General features: G+C 39.2%; 1 protein-coding gene across 5 annotated transcripts in view; it reads left to right on the top strand.

Annotated features, from left to right (window-relative positions):
• Positions 1-1,146: 1,146 nt before the first annotated feature.
• elavl2 (ELAV like RNA binding protein 2) overlaps positions 1,147-18,532 on the top strand; it is a 31,160-nt gene continuing 13,774 nt past the window's right edge. Inside the window, exons 1-3 of one of the 5 annotated variants that reach the window (XM_006806264.3) lie at positions 1,147-1,598; positions 15,817-15,907; positions 16,956-17,196. In XM_006806264.3, the coding sequence (XP_006806327.1) occupies positions 15,836-15,907; positions 16,956-17,196 (313 nt within the window). In that variant the 5' untranslated portion in view covers positions 1,147-1,598; positions 15,817-15,835. Of the gene's footprint in view, positions 1,599-2,923; positions 3,030-15,816; positions 15,908-16,952; positions 17,197-18,532 lie in introns of those variants that run through there. The other 4 variants (XM_006806262.3, XM_006806263.2, XM_006806265.3 and 1 more) reach the window with 4 other exon arrangements.

The following is an 18,532-nucleotide window of genomic DNA, read 5'->3' as shown; positions in this document are numbered from 1 at the left end:
TATGCATGTACATCTGTGTGTCAGGTCCTCTTGTGTTTTGCTAGGAGTTACATTATATACTGTGCCTGTTTGAACCTGTCCGACCGCCTAATAGCACCGATCTCCCCTCTGATTGCATTTACGTTAGCCTAACTGTTGCTCCACCCTCTGAAAGTCGACAAAGAAGGTATGAGATAACTCCTGCTGTAGAGTGTGCTTCACTAGTGCACATCCAGTAAGGTAAAAACTACGGTAATATCAGTATGCCTTTAAAAAAAATAAAACAAAATAAAATATGAAAAAGTGCCAGGAGAGCCCCAATTAACGCCCACCTCTGTTTCTAACCTGTAGGTCGAGGGTTGAGGGCTGACCGTTGACTGGAGGGCTCCGAGTCAGACGGCATGTAGGCTGCCTTTACAGTCACTGTGTTAGAGCAGTGCGCTGTCCGCGGTGCTGAAACCTGCTGATGAACGCGGGGATTCGCTTTCAGCACCAGTGTAAACGGGGATTTTCTTTAAATATATATATATTTCAAGATATCCTGACTAATGATGATGATGTGAGAATGGGGAAATGGCGCAGACAGTAGCAGGGTGAGAACGAGTGCGGCTGGCCTGCTAGAGCGTGGAGGGGAAAGGCGTTTCGGAGTAGTTTTATTGTGTCTGCGAGGGCTGGAGTGGAATAAAGAAAAGAGAGAGAAAAAAACCGAGCCGTTTGCAACACGTGAAAGCAGCACACGTCTCTTACATGACTTCAGTAAGGTCGCTGATTCTTAGATGATGACAGTGTGGTGATCTGCTGTTAAAGAAATTTGTCAGGTTTCTTTCTTTGCTTTTTGTTCTTTCGGGTTTTTTTTGGGTTTTTTTGTTAAGGGGGGGGGGGCAAAAGAGCGGACTATGCTACTCTCGAGTCGTGGTGTTATTCCCGCCCGCTCCACAGACCCGTACCACGGCAAAAAGGCGATGTTTGACTTCAAATGCCATATTTAGGAAAAATGCTCGGTCGCTTTGAGTGACTGGGGCGAGGACGAATGGCGTCTTGTGATCTGGGAAGAGACGCTCGAGCTCAGTGAGGAACGCCTCGGAGCCAATAGCATTGGAGGGCTTGTGCACGCATAAGCGGTGGATGGAGCTTCTCCGGGTATACTTCCGCGTCCAATGCATGTTCATGTGTAGGTTGAATGGATGAAACGGGGAGTGCGGAGAGGTATAGGCATGCTGTGATACGGCCCTATATATTTGCCGGCAGGACTATCTTCCTTTTAAAGAGAACCTCCTCCGTGCATTGGCTTCCACTCAGTGATGTCGCGTATTTGTGTGGCGCACCTGTAAAGAGCGAGACAGGCAGAAGCCGGCTTTTTTAATTATTTGATTCCTTTTCTTTCTTCTGTTATCTTTTTTTCCCTTTTGTTTCATGCATTTGCTGAAAGGAACTCATTTCTGTGTTTTGATTTAATAAATATTTCATTTCCCTCATTTTATCTTGTTTGTGTTGGCTTTTTATGTTCCCAAGTTTTAACTAAAGAGAGCGGAATTCGTCATTTTACACGCTATTGGCCAGGTGTTTTCATTCAGAGATTGTTTGCCTAAGGACGTCCCTAACTTTCATTTGTAGAAACGGTAAGATATTTTTTACACATTTGCTCATTCACCTGAAACATGTGAAATCGATTTATTCTTCTTTTTATTATTATTACTAAGCCTGTTTCTGTTCGCTGAGGACAGTGTGTAGAGCAGATCATGCATTCACTGTAGTCTCAGGCTGTCTTATTGCATGCAGACGCGACGGGGAAAGTCGCCGTGATGCATTCATGTTTCCCCACTCAGGGCTGATTTTCAACTCTTGAATCGCGGTGGCTTGGCATATAGGAGAGACTTACAACAGGCTTTCTCCGCACATGTGCTCAATTTTTTTTCTCCTTCCCCCCCACCCCTCGACATGCATGGACGCACTATTGCTCTAGTGTGCAGAAATGCAGGCCTTGTAGAGAGCTGAAACGTGGGATCCGCATAGTAGTCGTTACACTGTATCCAAAGGTAGAAATGTGGGGTGTATTAGACTGATGTTACATATAGAAATTAATATTACTGGATACATGATGGAGCCAGTAAACAAACTAACAAAATTTAAGCTGTTTGATCTTAGACTTGAGCTCTTTCATTAATATAAAAACTTGCGATTTTATTTAAGCTCTAAATTATAAAAGAGAAAAAAGCGGGTCCAAATACAAATGAGATTTAAAATTAATGAGTGGTGACTTTATTTTTTCTGTCTTTCTAATTTAATCGTAAGATGGTCTGTAAGGTTTAAGATGCAGCGTAACTGCAAAAAGACCAATGCTATATAGGTTAAGTGCAGCCGGGTGTTGTGCTACTTAGAGTTGCCGGATGAAGTTCTGCTATCACATGCATATTCCTATGCTATTTTTGAATTTCCATGCAGCGCTTATTTGTGAAGAATACAGGAGCTTAGCTACTCGCCCCCCTTTTTTAGAAAAAACAAACAAACACAAAAAACCCAAAGCGATCCTAACCTTTGTCAGCATTCCTGTCTTTTGCCCTTTTTTGTCTTTAAATATAGGCCACCTATATATTAAATCCATGCCCATATGTTTGCTCTGCATGGATAACAATGGAGATGCCGAAAACTTAAAATATATATAAAAATCTTTATGTTCACGTCATGGCTGGAAAAGGCTATCTGTTAAAATTAGCTGATTACCCTACAAAGAACCCTAGTGGCACAATGTTGTTTTTTGTTTATTTGGTTTATTTTATTTTGGAGCTGTAGCTATTTCTTAGTTGTAATTTTCCTCTGTGCTGAGCGCTGTTTAAAGCTGCAGCCTACACCTGCAGCAAATCAATTAATCGTCTATTTCCGGTATAGAGAGGGTGGGTCTTCGCTGATTGGCCAAAAGTCTGATTAGTTTATTTAGGGTGGCTGGGTTCCCGCCACCGCCCCTTATTCTGCTGCGCAAAGACTGTGACCAGGTTTGATGTCTGCAGGTTGTACCTCAATAAATTCCCGCGACGCCGATTCAACACCTCAAGGTAAGACAAGTCAAAGTGTTAGCGTGATTAAAAACAAAGAAATACTAACTGTAAAAAGAGGTCAGAGTTGTTAGCTAGGCCAGACATGCTAGCTGAGCGCCATTAGAAGTAGTTTTGACTTGAGAAAACTTTGCCTCTTGTAACCTAACCTTAAAGCTTCTTAAGTTAGTGGGGTAACCTAATTAGTTTGGTCTACAAAATAAAATTGTGCGACCAAAAAAAAAGACGCCCTAAAGCCCCTCCATCACTGGCAGAGGTTGTGTTAGCTAAACCCGCTCGGCTAAACCACAATTAGCAGAAAATGGAAGTTTCACCCGGATTAAACGCTCCACCTCTAACCGCTTTCTTTCGTAGTATAATCTGTAAGTAGTCACGGTCTTTAATTGGATGAGCTGGGTTTCAGCACCAGCACAGGTGTCACAAATTAACCTAACATCACTGGGTTGCGTTCACTTGTTCCCGGTGAGATGGCTTCACTTCACTGTAGAAGTGCTTTACTAACAGGAATTTAAGTTCAGTTGGTTTTAACAGTGGCCTTTGCCTATAAACACACAAAGCCTAAAAACGTAACCCTTGTCACCCATTGTTTTTGGGGATTTTTTTTTCCGTATCTAAGTGACTTGTATACTTTTACTATACTGAGTTGTAGCCTTTGTTGCCAGTTGTGACCAATACTGTTTAGAGATTTCAGCAACATTGCCCAATTGAGAAAATATAAGTATATAATATAAGTATAATTTTTTGCACAGGCACATTGCTAGCTGTAAGGAGTCCTATGTATTTTCAGAGTGATTAAATTATTGCCTGATCTCATTGCTAGTAAACCTTGGATTATTTTTGGGTGATACGCTGGTCAAAGTAAAGAGCCTGGTAATTTTGTCTTTGTAAGCTTGAACTGTTAAAACTTGGAATTGCGGCATTAAACAAATGCGTTTTCACTCTACTTTGTTCTTTGTGTGGCTTTGAATATTGATTGAGTGAATCTGTCGAAGCCACAGGCATCAGTTCGTGGTGAGTAACCTTCAGCTGTGAGGTCACGAAAAGATTACATATCATGGAGTCGGCAGCTAAGAGCCTGACCGGGTAATTTACCAGAAATGCAGGACATCTGTGGCTATGGGGAATAGTCAAAAGGAAAGTGACATCTCGAAGCTTTCAGTTTTTGTTTTTTTGTTTTCCTTTTTTAAATTTTTTAATATAATTTTTATAAGAGGGGGTCCTTAGTGATTATTGAACCTTATATGCGATTAACAGATGAAAAACCACAGTTGTCTATGCTGCTTTTTGTCTGGGCATCCGATTAAATGCAGTACTACAAAATAATGAAACGCTGTGGGGGGAAAATTCATAATTTCTCTAACAGAAATGCTTTTCCCCAATCATGCTGCGTTTTATTTTGTTCTTAGTTGTACTGGCTGTAAGAACACTGTTCGCTGCACAGTGATTGCACTTAATTTTTCTGATATCAGTGGTGTTGAACACCGCTCAGGGGATATTAATTCAGATGAAGTGTCACGGCAGATCTAATCATAGGTATGTAAAAGATAGCTGCTGCTTTTAGGGATTTTTTCCCTTCCTCTCTGTTCGTGCAACGTCCACATCTTCAGCAGCCACCGTGTTCCTGAGGACAAGAGATAAGAGCGGTTGTCTTTATGTATTATTGAGCCCCCACGTCTGCCTTTCTAAATAAAGGCTGCTGACAGAGTGACTAAAATGCAGGACAGTGAGTGAACTTCCAAAGGCCACATATCACTGTGCTCTGCACGGCAATGTGTGCTGCTGTCAGAACTGGGTTAGTATACAGCGTGTAGCTTTGAGGAGAAAAGCAATTTTGCCCCCTTTGTCCTCCTTAAATGTCCATCCCATCCCCCTTCCATGACTTCGTTGCCTAACGCCCCCACTACAAACCCCCTTGCTGCTGAGACAGGCTAAGGCTCTGTGGCTTTTGCACTTACTGTGTGTTGGCCACAGGGTGGCCCTCCCCAGTATGTGCAGGTCATTACTGGAGATCAGCAATGCATTGTCCTTGAACCCTGTTACTGCTTTGTCAGGCCTGGATACAGTAGGTGGGGTTTTTGTGTGTGTTGAGTGCTTTATGTAATTTAACTGTATTGTCTGCAGGCCTGTTTTTGGTGGTGGAAATATGCCTAGTTTTGTGTTAGACATGTGATTTGGATATTGGTGAACTGGATTCATGAAGGATTTTTTTTTTCTTTTTTCTATTAAAGTGTTTTTTACTCTTAGTGGTTTTAAGTACCGACTTGGATTTCAGCAGTCTCACTAGTGTGTGTGTGTGTGTGTGGTTTTTCTTTAATTTACAAGTATCATGGTGGATTATTCTTGGAGCACAGGAACAGCTTTTTTAATAATGACTTGCACTTTTTAAAATATAATGGCACAGAGTCCTATTATAGTACTGTATATTTTGTTACAGGAGGTTAGACTAATTCCACTCGTTCAACAATTATAAAATTGTCAAACTAAATTAAAAAGAGTCAAATGGTAATCTGTACCTTGTATAAATGTTTTATTGTACGGCTGCACGTCAGCTTGTCATTTGCTTTTTTCTAATTTCATACCTAAAGATAGTAATAACAGATTGGCAAATATGAAGAATCATAAGCATCGACATATTGATGGTTGTACTCTAGCTCTCCAGCAGCACAGAGCATGAAGTATAAAAATGCCTCTGGTTAGGATTTCTGAATAAGTCAATACTGATGAACATGTGTTGCAGTCTCTTGAGCAATATGAACCCAACTGAATTTTATTTCGGCCAAAATCTGCAGTTTTTTTTCAAATAGCATTTTTTTCTGAGATTGCAGAATTATTGACTTTTTCAAAAGTGTTGGTGAGAAATTGTGCACTTGTAATCTTGGAGGCACACTGCCAATTATAACTCAGAGTTGCGTCACGTTTCAGTATTACTGTGACATGCTCTGGCTGGCATGGGGGAAATGCTGCATAAATACCCTTTTCTCAACCTTAGGACAATCATAACAGAAGTAATAAAAGTTCACCTATAAAGATGCTTCCCCTCCTTATCCTCAAGTTAAACTGCACTGAAAGCTGGTTTGCCAGTAAGAACACACACAGCAAAGACACAATGCAGCACTGCAGTTTTTTGAGATGTGGACTACGGAGCAGGACAAGAGGCTGGAGTGATCATGTTGGGCTGTGAGGTGACAGTGTTAATTTATCAGCAAAATTGATTGAATTTCAAGGAAATAAGTAGACCAGGGGCAATATGTCCAAGTAGTAAAATGCATGTATGTGCTTAATTTGGTAGGTTGTGTTTTTGGCTATATTCTTTTTGTCAAGGACCATACAGCCTCTGAGTAACAAACCACATGAATAATGCTGCGCATGTGCAAACAGGTGCTTCACCTAACCCAAAACACACAGAGGTGTCTCTGGAGGGAGAGCTGGGACTTAGAAGTCACTGCATGTTTTATTTATTTATTTTTAAATATAGATGTATGCTGTTGATTATAAGAGAGAAAGTTGCTAGGTTGGCATTGGTGAGGTGAACTGAGACGTGAGGATTACTGCTGCGAGTGAGAGGGATGTCAAACACCCAAGCTGAGATGCAGCATACAGTATTCCCACATAAGAAAACAAATTACTTGATTTTTATTTATTTTTTTCAGTTCATCTAATACCTAACCAATAAATAAAAATAGTTGAATAAAACATCTACATTTTCTCATCCAGGTACAAGTAGACTAACCTTTTCCTTTTCTCCAGCATTTTCTTTTATAGCCTTATCCTTTGTACTTCTGGTGTGTGGGTAGACTAGTCTCATCTATGTTTTCAGCTGTGATATTTTGAACCGTTACTTGTGTGCTTTTAGTTTTCAAGGACAGGTTGTGCATGTCAGTGTGTGCACTCTGGAGTTCTTTACTCTGCAGCTTGTCACGCATACTTGGTCAATTTAATCCTCTGTGGAGTTGGTAGCAGAGATTCGTGCCTCCTCATTTTAAGTGCTCAGTGTCACATCAGTACATGCCGATCTAAATGTTGGCTTCACGTTCAAGTTGAAGAAATTCTATGGTCAGTCAGATCTGTACTAAACTGTCTCTTGTCAAAATCACGAGGGTTTATTCAGCTTGTTTTTCCCCGATGAATGTTTTCTCATAGCAGTCTTATTGTATTTGATGTAGTATTTAGTGACTGAGATTAAAATGTTACTAATTTTAGGAAGTTTAATTAGTTAGGAGGTTTAATTAAAGAAAAAACACTGGTAAATGTTAAGATTCTTGTTTATGCAGTGAACAAAATGTAGTATGTTCAGTAGTGGCCATTTAAAGTGTAGGTCCTCTCAAAAGCCTGGATATCTTCAAGTTTCCATTATGACTTGCGTGTGTGATTAATTTAAATTTAGAACTGAAAGTTCTGGTGTTCTTCAGTAGTCTGTCAAGAACAATCCTACCAAAAATATCAAAATGTAGAACAGGGCGATATGACCAAAAATATTTATCACGATATACATTTGAAAATTTGCGATAACGATATAACTGACGTTATAATTGACACTAGACAAAATATTTTACAACTCCTCAACTTTATTAGTGCAGGAAAAAAAAAACATCAATGTATTTTCACTTAAACAAGCAGCTTTTTTTAAGTGCATTAAAGTTATATAAAATATTAACAGTGCAAATGCAAATTCCTTGCTGACAGTTTAACCAAAAGGCATTTCCAGTGGAAATTGGCCGACATATCCTCAGCATAACCATGTATAATATCCACAAAACTTAAAAAGAGGTTATACACACACAATACGGTAATATTATGTTGAAGCACAGTATGTATCACTCTGTGAGGCTCCTGCCTATGGTAGCCGTAATGCTCCGACAATCCATCAAGCGGTGCGGCTTCGTAGCTTAGCAAAGTCGTACTAAAACATTTGACAGATTTTCGAGCGCCGTGTACGACATAAAATCGTTTCGAGGTCAGTAAACACAACCATCATACATAAGGCACACGGGATTATAAGGGGCACTGTCAATTTTCAGAAAAATCAAAGGATTGATTTTAAGTGGGACGTATTTTCCAAAAACAACACGGTAATAACGACGGCCCGCTAGCATGCGCTACCAAAAATAGTGCTTTGTTGTGTATCTGATGGACGAAAGCTAAACCAGTTTCACACCACTGAAGTTGTAGCATTTTAACAAACCAATTCTGGTTCATCCGTTTCATTTAACGATCCCCTTTCGCTCTTCTCATTCTGTGTCGCCGCCATGTGCGTATGTAAACAAAGGCACTGCGCATGCGCGTTTTACCCATATTCTATCGCGATATTTCATTTTCCTATCGTTGCCCAACATTACACCGGTATTACTGTGAACGGTATGATATAGCCCAGCCCTATCAAAATGGTCTTCTTGTAAGGAACAATGTGTTGAATAAAAATTTGGAAAATGGAGGTATAAAAGCTTCACACAAGTTTCAAGAATGTTGCTAACAGCACTTTGCTAATTGTCTGAACTTCACTCCCCAAAAATTTGCTGTGATGTAAAATGGAAACCTGACAGAAAATCGTGATATTGGATCCTAGGAGTGTACAAACGCTTTTCTTTATAAATTTACATCTGTCCATCTTCTTGGGTTTACTCAATTTAAGGTTATGGGAGGGCTAGAGCCCATCTCGGCTGCCATAGCACAAAAGGCGAGGTACATCCTTGACAGTTTGACGCAGTGCTAGCATGGCGTACCTTGCCTTCCTCCCACAGTCCAAAGACACACAGCTACTTGTGTTAGGTTATTTAGCGATTTTAAATTATCCATAGGTGTCAATTGGTTTTAAGATGCAGGTATAACTTCTGTTGTACCTATTGGGGTGAGGTGGGTGGGAATTGTGAGGATGAGCTGCTCCTCCACCCTTTAAAGCAGCAGTAAAGAGGGGAAATGCTGAGATTGATTCAATAGCAGTTGATTTTTCAGCTGTATCTCAGTGGAATTTGATCAGCTGTGAAATCTTGCTGCTGAACACCCACTCAGTCACTTTTCTATGTAATTAATTAGCACAATCAGTGAGCTGCTAAAACAGAGCCAGCACTACCAGCTTCAGAGGTTATAGAATGACAAATGGCTTAGAAACAAAAGTTTAGTACCTCGGGTAACTCCCTGCATCTTTGTGACATTTTGAAAGCCCCTGTACTTTCTACAAAGGATCGAATGCTAAATTCTGGGTTGATACTGATGCTTACAACAGTTTGGCCCATGGATGACACTGATGTTTGAGTTTATTTTATTCATCATTTTTAGGGAAAATGAAGCAAAATCACTTTTCATGAAATTAACAGCTTTAAACTGTTTTAGCTCTTCTGTTTAGCCACTTTAAACGCGATTAGTCAGTAAATGTGACTTTTGTCCAAAAGTTAATGGTGATCAACAAAGCAAGTCTTGCCAGTATTATTCTATTTTTTTACATTGTGCCATAGTGACGCTAGTAAAAAAGCGCTCACAGTATTTGAATTGGAAATCTGTATTTTTCTCATAGCAGCGCTGTGCGCAGAGCCTTTTTTTTCCCTTGTGAGAAGGCTGTGGGATCTGAAAGTCCCAGTAACTAAACATGCTACACTTTAATGAGTCCTAAAAGGCAGCCTGCTCAGTGGGGTAAAATTGTGGAGGTGGATGGGTTTAGCTTAGCAATGATGGGAAAACAAAAAAGAACCTTGTGGTCTTTATCTGGGCCTGGTTTCTGATGAAAATTGTGAGGCAAAGCCTCTAGGGGAACAAGATGCTCTGCTCTAAGAGGAAGCTGCTGGCTGGCTGGCTGCACACAGTGAAAGCCTTGACTGAAATTTTTGGGGAGCGGCATCTTGCCAAGCTTCGTGTTCCAAGTGTTTATCTAATGAAATATTTCTGCCTTGTGGCAGTATCTCAAGTGGGACAGTAGCCAGTGTTTGTGCATTGTACTTAGAATAAAAGGTGAAACATAAAATGAGATTGAAGTAAGTCAATTTCTTTAACAACAATATGTTCTCCTGTGGGCCTGTTTTTCTGTTACTGTGCGTGTGGGGAGCCAGTTTGTAGAGCAGCTAACTAAATTACAAATGCAATTTTTGGTAAATTAAATCAAAGGGCACAAGGATGCTTGTGTGCCCTTTGTCACATTAACAAAACGGCTAAAAAGTTTTGCAGTTCCCAACTGGTTTCACTTTTGACAATAACAAAAACAGGAGCAGCGGGAAGGTTAAGTCTAGAACCTTTTAGTCACTGGTTTTTACGCTGCTGCTGTTCTACAGTAGACAAGTGGAAAAATATTATTTTAGATGAACACTAATGAAGAGCAGGTAAGCCATAGGTAGCGCTGTATACACTGGCCTGCAGTTTGACTACCTGCAGTGTTTGGCTCTGAAACCTGCCAAGTCCCCACAGTACTGCACACAATGCTAATGCTGTCACTATTTTGTGTATCAATGTTTTACATATTTTTAGTAACACAATAACAGGTTAAAAGGGATTTTAATGATGCAAAAATAGTTTAGATCCCCGGCTAATCAGACTTCCTATTTGAGCGAATGTATACTTATTGAAAATCAGGTATGTGAGTAAAAGTAAAACTTGGACAATAACATCATGATGCAAAATTCTTTTTGCTTCATTAAATGAATGATGATTTAAATCCCTCATGTCAATGACCATTGTGTTTTTGTTTTTTAATAAATACGCCCATGTTAAAAATGAGCCGCAGTATGAATAGTACTCTAAAATCTCAGTTTAAATTGATGTTGCGATGCTCCTAACTCCATCGGAGGACCAGCATAGTGAAGCTGTAGTAACCTTATAAGCTTTAAACATATGCACTAGTCATATCAGCTCATGCTGCAGAATAACGTGCACACCTTGATGTTAACAAGTAGCAGCTGATTTTGTGAAACAGAACAAAATATAATTTGTAGTAAGCTGTTGTTGTTGTTATTATTGTTATTGTGGGCTCCTTCATAACGCTAATGCAAAAACCACTAATAGGCCACTGTAACCATCTGCAGGTTCCTGGTTTTTGCATCTCTGCCACCATTTTTGGGCTCATTTGGTTCAGCAGCTTCTCTTTTAGTAAAATAACTGTTGTACAGCATTCATTAAATTTACCTCCCACATCATCCCCTCTGTTTCAGTCACAATAGTAGTTTCAGTAACTCTGCCAACTAGCATTTTGGAGGTATAATTACAGAGTGATGCGCAAAGTGTTAAAATAGGACATGCTGAATTCCATTTATGATTAAGAGTTTATTAGAACAAAACTAGTAGAGCTCATCAGGAAAGTCAGCACAGCAAACGACACAGGCTGAGAATCCTGGCTGAAAAACAGCTAAGCAATGACGCAGTCGATTGCTGGTGGTCTTTAACAAAATCTTCAGTGTTTCTCTGTATTATTTAGGGTCCTTAGAACTGTTGTTTAAACTGAATTTAAACTTTGACTGCAAATGTACATCTCAAAGCTGTAAAAAACATAATTTATTGATCAATATTTGATGATTAAACTGTAAATAAACAGTACAGTCATCCAGCAAACCCCTCTCCCTTCTGTGAGGGGCGGTGCCTCTGCTCAGTGCAGTCTCACCCTCTGGGAGGGGTTGGATCTGCCCAGTCAGCCAGTGAAATTCGCCACCTTAGTCATCCTGGTGACTTCTATATTTAACTCTGTGTGCTTTGTGATCAATTAACAGTTTGTGAACCTCAGAAGTTTAATCATTTACGAACGTGCTGGAAGTGAGTTTATACATTTGCATCATTGCTGAAGCGCAATAATTAAAACATTCAAGGTAAAAAATTAATGGGAAATGTCCAGAGATGGATAACTGGAATGTGGTTTTTGCATGTCAGTCTTAGTTTTGAAACTTTGTGGAGATTAAAAAAAATTCATCATGGACTCTAACTTGGTTTTTCACATGCTGTGCCTGAAATATGCAGTGTCCACAAGAGCAAGCGAAGTTAACCTGTGATGTCTCTGGCAGTAGTTATTATTCATGAAATAAAGTGAAGGCTGATGCCTATAGTCATGGTTTGGGGTTTCCTCCAGTGTATTGTAAGCTTGCCTGAGTAACCTTAAGCATTGGGGAATAATTTCTTTTTAGACTCACTGCACTCCAGTAAGCTAATGATGTTTGGCTTATTGTCACCTTGACTGTTTTTTAACTTATAAAAACACCTTATATGTAGCGATAAAATAAATAAAAATAAATCATTAACCGGTCCCTTTAATTTCCAAACTCTAAAACACAAATCTGCAAAGAAATTTGCAATGGGGTGCATCTTTGTTGGAAACCATATGGCCTATTGTGCACTTCAAAATCGCACTGTATAAATGAGTCTCCTCAGCCTTGGGTTCATCTTCTGTCACGGTCTCCTTAGTGAAATGCATCTGTGGTAATGGGTCATGTTGGTAAAAGCAATTTGCTGTGTGGCTGTGTTTTTCTATTTTTGCTTGGGTTATGCAGCGAGTGGTTTCGACCTTGGTTTTGGGACATGCCAGCAAATCAAATGACTCATTTATTTGCACTTGTGCAATGCAACGTTAAAATCAACATGAATGCATAAATGTCTTGGCCAAGCTAAAAGCCGTGTTGAACTGAGTGTGTAACTTTGAGTTTAAGATATTAAACCTTTATCATCATCCTCACAAGTCTCTCTAAAAGAGATTTTGCGTTTGTGTAGTGGAATATAATTGATAATGTTTTTTTTTTGATAGTAAAAATTGATACCCGTTAAGTTAATCACCCAAAATGTTAGACTGTTTTTTTTCTTTTGTCCAGCCTGTGGCATAAAATTGAAATATAAACATTTGACGCAGAAATGACAACATCTAATGACAGAGTTATCACTGGCCTGAAGACAGAAAAAGCCAGTCACTGTGCGTGGTTATGAAACTGCAAGTGAGGCTGCGACTGCATTGTATTCATTTGCTCTGAGTAAACTGTGCATCACGCCATTTTACACATGGATTATGATCTGCCAAATATCTGGAAACATTGGGATGAGCATATTGTGCGTGACACAGGATAATTTTAAATTCAGCTGATAATGCCCTGTTCTGAGGAGGTGCTCACAGAGACTTCACTACTCGAGCACAGCTGACTGTTGTCTCGATTTTACTGTCTTGTCATTCTGACTTTAGTTAGCTGGTAACAAAGTAATTGCCCAACAACTGAGGGAAAGCAACTGCCTGAAAGTCATATTAACATGTAGCCGACATATTCAAAGGTCAAGTTGATTCGTATACTAGCAAAATCTTGAATATCGTCACTATAGAAGATCTCTGCTCTGTACACGAAGAGACACAGCGATATACTTAAAACCCCCATAAATAACACTGTCCATGAACATTGTCATTTTTAGTCAAGCAGTCGCACTAATAACACATTCACAGTACACCTCCAGGTTTTCACACTTGGATAGACTGAGGTCATAATTATTTTCTAATTGAGAGTCCACAGCAGTTCTACAGCTGTTTGATGTCACTGACATTGGGCTGTTGCTGCAATTTGTCAGTTCATGTGTATTTGTGTACATAATCAGTGTTGTGTATTTTCTTTTTGTTCTCCCCTTGTTTTGCCTCTTTAGACCCATGTAAGACCTTCCTCCGGTAATAAATCTAGAGACTTTATGGACACACTAACCTCCTTTAAAGAATCTAATTCTCAAAGATCTCAGTGTAAAGTTATTGCCAGGAGGCTTCATGTACAAGCTGTAAATGCTGAACATCTAATACCTGAGACTGCTTTTAGGGTCCACTCAAATCAGAACCACTGTTTGAGTTGGATTCAGACGATGGACTGAATAGTCTTTCAATTTAGAAAAAAATAAAATTGAATGTAGGAAAATACTGATCTGTCCACCACTTAAGTTTCATGTAGTTTATTCCATGTTTGTTGCTGACTGGTGCACTAGTTCATGCTTACACAGGTTTAAAAAAAAGTTTGCTTACTATAATCTAGCTCATTAGCTGGTAGGATAATTAATAATATTCAGACCACTTCTACATCAGAAGATGCTGTAATAACCAGACCTTCAAATTGATTTAGGGCAGTGAACATAATACACATCATTTGGACAGGTGTTGCATTGTTGCATGGGTATTCTGTCTCTTGTGCAAATAAAAGTACATTGTGGATGATATAAACCCTTCCTAACTACTCTTAAACTAATATTTAATTTCCCCCTCCATCATCTCGGCACCCTGTGCATATACCAAACTCTTGTGACACTGATGGATGGCTATCTACATATCAGAAAACCAGAGCAGAAAGGACTCAAAGACCTGTAATTATAAGCCATAAGCAGTTTTATAGGGTGAATCATCACCTTATTCTACTTCAACACTGATCATGTAACACAGCTATTCCCTTCAGCTCAGTGTCGTGGCAGTGTTGAGGCAAAAAGAAACATTAAAGATGCCAAAAGTACTTAAAAGCTGCAGTTTACATGAATAATATGTATTTTATTATAAAATGACATGTGAGAAAATAAGATATTTAATATATTCTTAACTTTACCACAAAATTTGGACATTAAATTGTAGACTAAGTTCATGCTTAGAAGTATGGTGAAACACTAATGGCATATTGACGTGTGGCTTCACAAGCTCGCCACTAAGAAATTGGATTCGTTTGTACCTGTCCATGTGACAATCGCAGCACTATTTTCATTGCATGAGTGGAGAAAATCAATTGGCATGAGGATGCTCGCAGGCCGATTTTCATTTGATGCAGCAAACAAATTCACGAATGAGGAGCTGCATGCAGTTATCTGTTACTTTTACTTAATGTTTTTCAAAATTAGCCTGCAGCCAAAATAATCTTTTGTCTCCAACTTTAATTTCAATTTTACATAACATGAAAAAATGTCCTTATGCAGCTTTGTGGCCTGTAAAGTTATCAGAGGTGGCCCCGCTGTAAATGTGTGATCTTTGATGCTAACAGAGGTATTTTAATGGTGTGAATTAAACTAAAGTCAGTTTACACTGCTATAAATTTTTTGTTGGATTGTTGTATTATATGCATTATTATTGGAGCTTTTGTTTGTGTCTAAATATTGTGTGTATATATAGGAATGTAGACATGGGTCACATGGCCACATGTGTTGCTGATATTTGGCATACATTTTAAAGTCCATCAAGACACAGTAACTTCTGTGGCTTGGATTGTTTTTGGCTCATTTGTCTTTATTTTTAGTCCTGAGTGTCTTTGCCGCACTGTTAGTCAGTCTTTTGAATGCACTACTACGCATTTGGGCTCTGCATGTCACCTTGATGAACTACTTGGGTTTTATTTTTGTTTTTTAAGAGCAGGTATGTTAAGACAAAGTAAACATGTAGATTATTTCACCCTGGATGTTTCCACTTTTATTACTTATGTGCGCCTGGAGTTTTTAAAAAAAAATGCAGGAATGTGTTGGCTTAGCAGTCTTAGACAAATTAACTTGTGCTTTGCGGTCTTGGTGAGCATCTTTGTATAGCGCACTCATCCATTATACAAATTCCCATTCCTCATGCTTATTGTCCCTGTTGTGGCCAGGTTGCTCTGTAGACTGAACACTCTACACTTCTCGGTTTTGCTTTTCTCTCCTTACTGTAGATGAATTGTGACCAAGTGAAACATTGCCTTTTGCTTCTTCTTGGTTTTCATCAATCTGCATGGACAGCCAGTTCGAAAAAAGGGGAGGGAAAAAAATGGCCTCCTTTTTACCCCCCAAACGCTGACATGTGATCATCTCTGACTGTTGCTTTTGTTGTTGTTGATCTAACATGAAGTACTTTTTGTGTCCACATTTTCAGACGGCAACTCCAAACTAACATGGCAGTCAGACTGTGCGATGTGGCTTCTCTGCTTAGAAGTGGTTCGTGGGCGCCTGAGCCTTGGACTGGGGTCTGTGGCACTTTTATTTTAATTTTTGGAAATTATTTGTCCAGAAGGCCTCTTTGTCTCAGTGCTCAGGCCATACCAATGATAGTTCTTGTATTATAACATTGAATCTTAATCAATTTACGTATTAAATGTAGGCACCTTTTTGCAGTTTGTATGAAAAGCTCCCATGTTTAATGTCTCACTGTATTGGTATGGTCTAAAACTCTCTACTGCCCCTGTCTACTCTGTATTTAACTTATAGCATCACTGCTTTTAAAATTATAGCCTTGTACTCTGTGACGATAATTTAAAGTGAGAATAATAGCGGTGTGATTACATCGCTCTGCTTTCTGGTGAATCTGTTAATTAAGGGATGACTCTTCATACATTAACGTGCTGCTGGTTGCCTTAACTGATTACCGCATCGTTTCGGCCTGTTCCCCGATGCTAGCGTACTGATGGCTGCAGGTTTTGGGCTTCTGTAGGCTTGGCATTTTCTAATTTTGGTGAATGAAATGTTACTACTGCAGTAGGAAGTTTAAAATCCTGGAAAGATAATTTTTAATATTCTCACCTCAGTTGTTGCGCATATGGCAGATTAATAGATTGCCTTATTGCACAGGGTGTCTCCTGTTTTCTCATAAAAGCAGCAATAATAAATATCAGAGTAATTAAACAAATTTGGAGGGGTCCAATCTCAACTTCCAGTATTTTTGGGGGTTATATTGCTAAAATCTAACATTTGTCATCATACCTGAGCTAAAGTAAAATTGACATGATTAAAACCTGTACTCAGTTTCTTCTGTGGTGATAAACTCTTGACATTGACAGCTTGCAGTGTGGGTTTTTTTAAATTTTATTTTTGTTGGGTTAATTACCTGTAATGCTGTGCTGCATTAGATGATTAACACTATTTTTTTCTTTAATCTTTAAATTTCACCAGTGGTTGTTATTCCACTAAAACAGTGTTTACTGTGTGAAGAGTGTCCTTTTTTAACTGCTGGTTTTATGCTTTTTGTTTCATTTGCATTTAGTTTTGATTTTTTTTTTCTTTCTGTCTCTTTAGCAGGTAATTGCTGCCATGGAAACACAGCTATCCAATGGGCCCACTTGCAACAACACAAGCAACGGTCCTTCAACTATCACAAACAACTGCTCCTCACCTGTAGAGTCAGGGAGCGTAGAGGACAGTAAAACTAACTTGATAGTCAACTATCTGCCTCAGAACATGACCCAGGAGGAACTGAAGAGTTTGTTTGGGAGCATCGGAGAAATTGAGTCCTGTAAACTAGTTCGAGACAAAATCACAGGTAACAACTGTTTGCATTGCTTACGCTGGTTAATGATTGCAGAACCACCTATGTGTGCATTGTTATTTTGTTGTTTTTTGCATTGGTGCATTTTTTCTATTTAGACTATTTAGATTTTCTTTTCAGGTTAATATAGATTTTGAACAAATGGTCGGCCTGTTTGTCCCGTAGGCTTTTGTGTTGCATGCACAGTGAGTTTTTTCCCTTCTTTTTAAATGAGCCATAAAATAATTGACACCAACAAAGAAAGACCTTCATTCTTCATTCTTGAGCATACATACTGTTTGATTATGCTGTCGGCAAAAAGGGAACATTTGAGCAATATTAACATTCATTTTTGAATCCGGTGCTCAAAGGGCTGTTTTTTGCGTTCCACTGACAGTTGTGTCATTTAAAAAAAATTGCACAGTGTCATTAAAGATTTTCAACCTCACTGTCATTCATCGAGGCCTGAAGTACAGTTTAAGTGTTCCTGTAACTGCTTTGATGTGTTGGTTTCTACTAGAGCCAGTAGGGAAATGGCATTTTCAGAAAACTCCCTGTGGGAACATCCTGTTCAGTGTACTGTATTTGGGTAGGTGGACAATTTGCAAATGATTTCAGGTTTTGGGAGGAATGCAGCTGGCAGAGACACAGTGACACGGTCTATGTGACATGAGCAGCTAGATAACGGTCGAGGTTGCAGGATTCTCACTACTAGCTGTTTGTGGTTAAGGTTATGGAGACCTTTCAGCGTTTCTCTCTGCCTGAGATGAAAATCCATTTGTTGTGTTTGCATTTTCTTCTGAATCAACAGTCAGCGGCAAGAGCGAGCAGAGCTTTTCCTTGAAATGATGCTTGAGGCTGAGAGATGCAGTGACTTTAGATCCTGTGACTCTGACCTACATTAAATTAACATGTCAACTGTACACCCACCCACTTTTTAAATATTCATGTTAATATTTCAGTTCCTGTGTACACCTGATCATTATTCACAGGTCTGCCTTTGCAGGGTTGCTACTATTCCCAAAAGTTACTGCTTCATTTTTAAAAATGCTGTCAAATCCTCAGACTATGTCGAGCTAAATTGTCTCTCGCTGCCTCCAACTACACCAGCTGCATTCTCTTATGCTTTCTCTAAAAAGCATTTCTGTTATACTGTTATAGCTGTATTTGTAGAGCCGATTCTTTGGACTGGCACAACAGATGTGTAAATCAGGGAGGTTATATTTCATTGGTGTAAACAAATGATAGCAAGGAGTAGACCACAAACCCAGGATGGTACTTGTGGGCATAGAAGAGGGGGGGGTGTGTCTTATTATTTATTTATTGAATTTAAACTATTTGCATGCAGTGA

This window comes from Neolamprologus brichardi, chromosome 3, assembly GCF_056152115.1.
Source record: "Neolamprologus brichardi isolate AB-2024 chromosome 3, ASM5615211v1, whole genome shotgun sequence".
In the NCBI taxonomy this organism is placed as follows: Eukaryota; Metazoa; Chordata; class Actinopteri; order Cichliformes; family Cichlidae; genus Neolamprologus; species Neolamprologus brichardi.
This window is presented reverse-complemented; position numbering and strand designations above follow the sequence as displayed.